Here is an 8499-nt window from a genome sequence, read left to right as displayed (position 1 = left end):
TTACATCAGATCCTGCCAGTAAAAAGCTCTGAAGGGCAGTCCTGTGTCTGTGGCCTGATTGTATGTGTGCGGTGATTTGAGGCAACAAAAAAAGAAAAACTCCAATAACCCTGGACGGACAAGAAGAAGCCGTCACATATGCGCATCTCATCTCCCCTGTTTTTTTTTTTTCTATGAACCACTATCTTCAAAAACTTGTTATTAACAATGCAAACTGCCTTTACCTGCATTCTTCCTTATGGTAAAATAATGTCTTATTTGGTTATACAGAACATGACAAAGGAAAAATAATCACTTTTCTCAGAATCAGAAAGCTTTTATTGCCTCTGCGTGAGGTTGCGATAAAATTGGAAGGCTCTCAAATGGTGCATTTGGCACACAGATAAAAGAAAAACAAGATATACAAAAAAAGAAAAGGTAGGTATAAAAATCCATCCATTATGATCTGCTTATCCGGATTGGGTCACTCTGGGGCAGCAGCCTAAGCCTAGTGGCCCAGACTTCCCTCTCCCCAGCCACTTGGGCCACCTCCTCCGGGGGAATCCCAAGGCATATTAGATGGTGGTCTTCAGAACCCACCTAATCTTCGCATCAGGAGGCAGACACTATCTCCTACAGTCTCTGCCTTCATCTGATTGATCTTGACCACCATCTGCCTGATCCTCACCCCTTGAGGAAGAGGAGTCATGCACTGGCTGGTAATCCTTTTCATCAGTGGAGATGCTGTCTTCATCTGTGGGTGCCCTTGTTTATAAGAGAGGAGGTGCCCAAGATTTCTCCACATCTTTGCTCTGACGCCATAGCACAGTGACAGCCACACATGCTCAAACAGTAAATCTGATCTTTTTCCCATCATGCCAGAGGAAACATAAATGATCAGGGAGCTGTCGCATTTACGTAGCCTTAGCATTGAGTGCATAAGCTGCATGAACTCGAAAGGGACAAATGCTGTGTTTAGTTTAAAATGACAGCATTTTGACTTAAATAGTTTAATCATCCACTGGTGACAACATGTATTTGAGGTTACAAGAGGTTTAAATGTAGGTTTAGAAAAATTTTATAGGATGATGTAAGCTTTGATTTGTAATTCTTTTCAGTTTAGTACATTTTTCTGTTAGTTCAATTCTCAAAATATAGACTTGTCCATTGCAAATAAAGAATGGGTAAAAAATCCCTTTAATTGACTTGTGGCATTTAGTTATTATTCTGACCTTAAGTTTATTTACTATAATTAAAAAAAGAAAGCTTTTGTTAATCATGTTATTTTCCACAATCTAGGCATCTTATCAGTTTGCCATCTGCTCACTGGGTCTTACAAGAGAAAACACATTTTGTTCTTCACATAAAATGGTTTGTCCAAGACAGCTTTCTTCTTTTTTGATTCCCTTTGAGCCAGACACAGAGAGTCATAGATCTTCTTCCATGAATCTATCTCTGAGCTCCACAGAGCTGCTCTGGCTCTGATAAACTTTGAAACCTCGGTCTTGCTTCCTTTAGCCAGATCAATGCTCTCTTTACAGATGTAGAAGATATCCATGCCAATGAAGAGAGAATTGAGGGCAATCAAACCGACTCTCATACTCTTGGCAGTGGTTAGAGTCCCTTTTAGTGCTGCCTGGCCAACATCTGGGGTCTCGGAGGCCAAACGTGTACTGCCACCTGCACACCCACCAGCTCTTACAATCACATCTTTGTTTTTTATCAATCTAAGATCAGAAACATCTTTGGCCAGGGAATGAACACTTTTTCCAACAGAAACAACCTTAGAAGATCCTGTGCACAAAGACTCGATATGCCTGCCTTCTATGTTGTTTACTGGCTGGAAGATCACCTGCTCCAGACATGTCTGGAGACTCGTCATTTCTGTCATCAAACTTTCAAGGACTTCCTTGGCTTTGGTTTCATATTTTCTATTAACTCCTATCCCTGTGAATGTGGTGACAGCATTATTTACCCCACTAGTGATTCCCATCGCTTTCCCTCCGATAGTCAGACCCAGGGACAATCCTGCTGTGAATGGCATCAATGCCAACCCAGCAATTGACAAAGCACCGCCCACTGCTCCCACTGAACTTCCTGCTATGCTGGAGATCTTTGACCCTGTGTTCATTCTGTCTAACTGAACAGCACACTCCTCTAGATCGTTTAGAGACTGCAGCATCCTTGGTTGTCGCTCCTTAAACTCCATCATGAAGTCATCATAGGAAATTTCCTGAAACAAGAACAGCATACGGAAGTGCTCGTTCTCCCTGGTAAAAAAAAAAAAAAATTGAGGATGAGGTATTTTGTAGGCAATCTAAACTTTTTAAAATAGATTTAGAAACAAACAGTTCCAAATAAAAACATTTAAATGATAAAATTGTGAAGCACAGCAAGCAGTGGCTATTTGAGGCTGTTTCTAGAGGCGTCTCAGCACCCTTCAAACTAAACAAAAAGCTGCAAACTGGCATAAGTAGCTGTAAGTAACCAAGGCACATTTACTTTGTAATCAGCTTTTATTTTAAAAGTGACAACTAAAGTTTTCCTGTGGGCGTTGTATCGATCTGTCAACAGAGAGCTGAGCCGGAAGGCAAAGCTCTCGATTTAACAGTCGATCTACGTTTCCTACCCTCACCTATGGTCACGCGCTTTGGGTAGTGACCGAAAGAATGAGATCATGGATACAAGTGGCCGAAATAATTTTTCTCTGCTGGGTGGCTGGGCTCTCCCTTAGAGATAGGGTGAGAAGCGCAGTCATCCAAGAGGGGCTCCAAGTAGACCCGCTGTTCCTCCACATCAAGAGGAGCCAGTCAAGTTAGCTTGTTAGGATACCTCCTGGACGCCTCCCTGGTGAGGTTTTCTGGGCATGCCCAACTGGGAGGTGACCTAATGGAAGACTGAGGACACATTGGAGGGACTATTTTTCTTGGCTGGCCAGGGAGCGTCTTGAGATTTCCCCGGAGGAGCTGGCCCAAGTGGCTGGGGAGAGGGAAGTCTGGGCCTCTCTAGACCAGACTGCCAGACTTGCCCTCTGTCTATTCTACACAGAAGTCAAATTGAGGTACTCAGAGGCAGAGAGCACCATGAGGGGTGAGACTAGCCAGCTCAAAAATATCCAATCAGAAAAAAGGCAGAAGTGATGACTGTATCGCGTGACGCAGTGGTTTTTAAGCTGAAGTCAAAGATGGCAACGTCATAAACATCTTTGTTTAGAAGAAAGGCTTTTAGCGCTCCTTCTTGTTGTTATAAATACATCTCCAAGTCATTTAGAACAGAAGAAAGAGCCGCAGCGAACTCAGCTTCAGATGCGTTCTTTGCTGTTTATTAGAAACTGAATGTTGCGGTGTGTGACATGCTGCTCAGCGCTGATTGGCTTGGTTAGCATTCTCAGGGGTGGGGTTATTTGAATGGGAGCGTTACTATGCCAATGTTTCCCGTAAGGAAGCATTGGCATGCTTGGTCAGGCTAGGGCTTCTCTGCTTAGCCTGCTGCCCCGACCCTGGATAAGCAGAAGGGCATGGATGGACAGATGGATTTTGACTTTGGATTAAATTATCACTGAAATAGGCAAATAAATTAAGTAGACTTCCTGTAAAGTAGAAATGAACACTGCATGTCTGCAGAGTTTAACACTGACTTTTAACTCGGCCTTTGAGCTGGTTTACTCTTTAATTAGTTATAAATTTGTTAGGTTAATAAAATTGACTCTGCAATATGAACACTCTGTTTTTCACTGTGTGGGGGCTTAGACCTTCAAAGGTCATTTCCTAGAACTACCCCTGTCAGCAGGAGATTCTTACCTGATTTCATCAAGCTGGTTAATGTGATCTAGCATCGTTAGTAGGTCATGTTCAGAAAACCTGACATCCACGTGGACCTTGGTGTCTTTGTTCATCGTAAGGTCACTGATGTGGCTGTTAAAGACACAATAGGGATTTAATTCCTACAGGAAACAAATGTAGTTATGGGAGGTGCTTTTAACGTTTTGTGACTTTACCTCTCCTGAAACTGCTGACAGATTTTCTGAGTGGTCTGAATGTATTTGTCCAGCTGATTGGCCAGCACTTCTACATTCTGCTCTTTTGGAAGAAAGAACATGTTTGCATCTCTTTTGAACACCAGGAGTAGAGGACCGACACATTGTGAGGCCATGATCACAGACTGAACATGACTGATATCCTTGGGCAGTTGTAGTCTCTTTCTCCCATTCATGAACACGTGTTTGGAAGTGACTGCAAGCTTCTCCACAGCATCCAGGAAGTCTTCCAGCTTCTCCAGACCTCTCAAAGTTTCTTTCAACACTCCATCCACATTATTTTTGCTCTGAATGTTTTTTACTGCTGTCTTCCTTTCATCCAACCATTTAGAAGATGACTCACAGAATCCCCTCACTGTGCTGATGAGGCTGAAGGTATCTGAGATGTATTTGCACAATGCCTCCTGCAATTTATTTCTGACACAGAACAATTTCTTTATTAAAATAACACAATTTTTAAAAAGGGTTTCATCGTCGTCATCGCCACCTTTTTTCAATATGTGCTTTTATACAGCCAATAATGGATGACCCAATGTGCCTAACCCAACATATAAAACCACGTGAAAATAAACAGTAGCAGATATGACATGCCAGACACAACAGAACAATAAAAGATCAAAAACGAAAATAGATTAAGCAAAAAGATTTTCTTTCTGTGTGTTTGTGGTCTGAGAGGCTTCAGAACGTTTCATTTCAATAGTGGGCTTTGATGAAACAACTATCATCATCACTTCTCTTTCTTTCACTTTTACTTTGACGCTCTGTCCTCCCGACCCTTATGAAAAATATTCTACTTATAAATTCACAATTTTTTCTAAGTCACCTTTTAACACATTCACGTTCCTTTCTACATTATTTTAACATTTCCTGCCCTGTTCTATCAGTTTTCAAAATATAATTATGTCTATCAGTGACGATAAAACCAAATCTAAAACAATGCCCTTTGGAAGGAGCTGATTACAGGAAACACGCTGTTTGTATCTAACCTGACACATCTCTACATATATTCTGGCAGGACATTTTTCTTGTTGTATCCCATAGGTGTTAGAAACATAATTTATCCCAATTCATAAAGACTTTGAGGCTCAGTTTATCTCAAATTTAGTTTCACATGCTTACTTACCTTGCCATGTCTTGTTGCTGTTCCTGAATACAAATGATCCTTGCTTTCACTTTTGCTATTTTCGTGGTAGGAGTATATTTCACTAAGGTGTGTCCTCAGCCCAACCAATGACCTTCACTCTGAAGCAGGGGTGTCAAACTCAAACTCACACGGGGCCAAAATGAAACTCTGGGACGGAGTCGAGGGCCAAACTTAATATTTTTTGAAAAAGTGACGGCAAATTTGCACATTTTCTTTATCAACATATATGCAATTTTGAACCTTTAAATTTGGAAACAAACATATTTCTGCATTAACACTGAATGTGGAATAACCAAATTACACACGAGCAAGTCAGTTTGAAATAAAAGGCATCAGTGGCATTCATTACTTGTGGTATAATCAGCATTTTTAAAATCTATTCAGGATTTATGTTTTCTTGTTTATTCATTTTTCTTATTTTTTATTCTCCTTTTTTCTCCTGTAATACGTGTCATCGCTGCTGTGACGTCTAGCTTTCCCCACTGAGGAACAATAAAGGGCTTTTCTATTCTATTCATCTATCTGCAGCCTTTCCATTTCCTGTTTACTGTAGGTTAAATCTTTGCTCACGGGCCAACAACAAAATAAAAATAACATTTTATCTTAAATGAAAATGCAACATCTCACCTGTTAACTTTCATGTTTTGGAGCAGAAAAAGAGCATAAAACCAACATATTGAAAGCTCAGTTTGTTCCACTGGTTTACTGTGATGCTCACCTGTTCCAGCCAGATACCTGCATCATGGGGTTGATCTGAGCTGAGGAGGAGACTCCTGTTGTTTTGTTCATCTTCATCATAATAATGACAACATTAGATGACAACAGGTGCTCACATAGGTTTGTGCTGCTGAACATGTCTGAGCAGCTTGACCACGTTGTTGTGTGTCGGGGAGGAAAAACTACTGCAACCACAGAGTCATGCTGGTTTGAGCGTGTCGCTGCTCGCTGGAGTTATATCAGCTCTGTCTGGACGTTAGTTGGAAAACTTTCTCTTTCAGTCGTGAACACATTACTGAGCGACTAGAATCTCCGTTTCTGGGCTTCAGCGTTAGAAAATAGCTGAGTGAACTCGGTGCTGAGTGAGAGGAGTGTAGTTTGTCCGAGACAGCGGAGCTGCAGACACCGGCAGCAGGCGCTGGAAAAAACACAAAAGAGGGGGCGAGTCGGCTCCGCGCTAACGCCGCAAAGCATCATGGGAGTTGAAGTCTTTGCGGTAAAATCGGCCAGCGGGCCAGTTTTAATATATTTTTGATATTTATCTCGCGGGCCACATAAAAATGCTCCGCGGGCCGCATCTGGCCCGCGGGCCTTGTGTCTGACACGTGCTCTGAAGAGTGGTATTTATGACTGCTGTTTGTTAAAATTCTGCTGATTTATCTCAATCTTCCAACAGGGAGAATGATGAACTTGATTGTGATTTTGGTGACAATTGTGCTCAGCAGAGTCATACATTACACACTTTAGGAAAACACAGATAGAAAATGTAACCTAAACAACAGAAAACAAATCTGAATAATATTTCATGCTATTTTACATCGTTATTTTGTTTTGTCTGGCAGCTGAGGCAACATCAACCAAGCTGATATAGCTGAGTTTCTCCAGACCCTCTCATAAGTTTGAATATATTTCAATTTATTTGAATGTATTTGAAAACGAATGGAAAAAGCATGAGCTTGTAAAAGTTCCCAACCCCACTAACTCGCTGCAGGATTACATTAACACCAAATGCAGATATACAGCAAGGCAGCTTTATATATGAAGCATATTTCAGACACAGGGACAATTCAATGTGCTTTACAATTAGCATGAAATGGCACGACAATAAACAGGAGAACACAAATTAAAAATATACACAGATAGAATTATAATTTAGAGCTAAAAGGAAAAGACAGAATTAAGGTTGAGTAATTACATCACAGATTACAGTGGAGATGATGCAGCATAAGAAACAATTCATTCAAAGGCTGATGAGTGCATTAGGGTTTTTAGTTTTGTTATGAACAACACTAGGGTTGGGGCAGATCTGAGGTCATGGGGGAGTTGATTCCATATGTGAGTAGCATAGTAGCTAAAAGCATCTCCACCATGTTTTGTTCTGACCTGTGGCTCTACCAGCTGATTGTTTCCAAGGGATCTGAGAGCCCTATTAGGTGTATATACTGGAATGAGATCAGACATGTATTTTGATCCCATGCCATTGAGTGATTTATAATCTAGTAGGAGCACTTTGAAATCTATTCTGTAGTTTACTGGTAACCAGTGTAGAGATCTAAGAACAGGAGTGATGAGCTCCGTTCTCTTAGTTCTTGTTAAGACCCTAGCAGCAGCATTCTGAACAATCTGCAGTTGCTTCACAGCTTTTTTGGGAAGACCAGTGAGGAGACCATTGCAGTAATCCAGTCGACTAGAAATAAAAGCATGAATAAGTTTCTCCAAGTGTGGTCTGGACATGAGACCTCTGACTCTTGTTATCTGATGAAGGTGTTAAAACGCTGATTTAGTTAAAGCCTTAATATGTCCAGAGAAGCTCAGGTCGGCGTCAATAATAACACCAAGATTTCTAACCTGGGTCTTTGTCTTTATTCCCCTGGAGTCTAGCTGAGCAATAACATCCATTCTATCCCTCTTGTTGCCAAAGACAATAGCTTCAGTCTTGTCTTTGTTTAGCAGAAGGAAGTTTGACTGCATCCAGCCGTTTACTTGTTCTAGGCACTGACAGAGTGAGTCCAGTGGCCGACAGTCACTAAGTGATAGGACTACAAAACTAAACGACTCATAAGATGTGAAACAGTCCGCCAGAAGCGACCCAGGAAGGTTCTCTTCGACCAGTCATGTGTATTCTGTGGGGGCCTACGACTCTTGGATACAACATGTAGGAGCCAAATAAGTTGTTTCCTTTTCTTTGGTCTTGATGTTTTAATTGATATGTGGGCGTGTCATTATTACTGGTCGGAATAAAGGTAGTGATGTCATTGTTGGCGTCAGGCACTATTCCGGAAGGTCAAACAGGTTTTTGACCGCTGTGGCGTGAAGATGTTTGAATGGGAAAGTAAGCGAATTACTCCTATTATTGTTTCACCTGGAATGCAATCAACATTAAACAAGAAGCATTATCATAACAATTCCACGCTTAAGGCTGTTTTTTAAGCAAATAGTAATTTAATTAGTCAACATCGGATCAACACAGAGCGTCAACCAGGTCCCGGTCTAACAGCCTCAGAAGTTTGAGTAATGGACTTGACTTCTACAATTTAGTCAAAAACCTGCCGTGGGGATGAGTGGACGTCGTTGGACGCTGTTGTCGCTGGTCGAAGGGGAGCTGCGTGACAAGTGGAGCAAC

General features: G+C 41.4%; 1 protein-coding gene across 1 annotated transcript; it reads right to left on the bottom strand.

Moving 5' to 3' along the window:
- Window positions 1–303: 303 nt before the first annotated feature.
- On the bottom strand, window positions 304–5192 carry apol (apolipoprotein L). Its single transcript, XM_015940817.3, has 4 exons — window positions 5139–5192; window positions 3977–4432; window positions 3780–3893; window positions 304–2249 (listed from the first exon to the last, which is right to left on the bottom strand). Exons 1-4 carry the CDS (start codon window positions 5144–5146, stop codon window positions 1313–1315), a joined length of 1515 nt encoding a protein of 504 aa, XP_015796303.3. The 5' UTR covers window positions 5147–5192; the 3' UTR covers window positions 304–1312.
- Between the last annotated feature and the right edge of the window lie 3307 nt (window positions 5193–8499).

The sequence above is a fragment of the Nothobranchius furzeri genome, chromosome 5 (genome assembly GCF_043380555.1).
Source record: "Nothobranchius furzeri strain GRZ-AD chromosome 5, NfurGRZ-RIMD1, whole genome shotgun sequence".
In the NCBI taxonomy this organism is placed as follows: Eukaryota; Metazoa; Chordata; class Actinopteri; order Cyprinodontiformes; family Nothobranchiidae; genus Nothobranchius; species Nothobranchius furzeri.
Note: the sequence above shows the minus strand (reverse complement) of the source record. Positions and strands in the feature narration are given on the sequence as shown.

Coding starts and splice junctions, on each gene's coding strand:
- apol (XM_015940817.3), bottom strand. Junction 3,894..3,976: donor TGTCAGCAGTTTCAGGAGAG/GTAAAGTCACAA, acceptor TGTCTTTAACAG/CCACATCAGTGACCTTACGA. Junction 2,250..3,779: donor AACCAGCTTGATGAAATCAG/GTAAGAATCTCC, acceptor TTTTTTTACCAG/GGAGAACGAGCACTTCCGTA.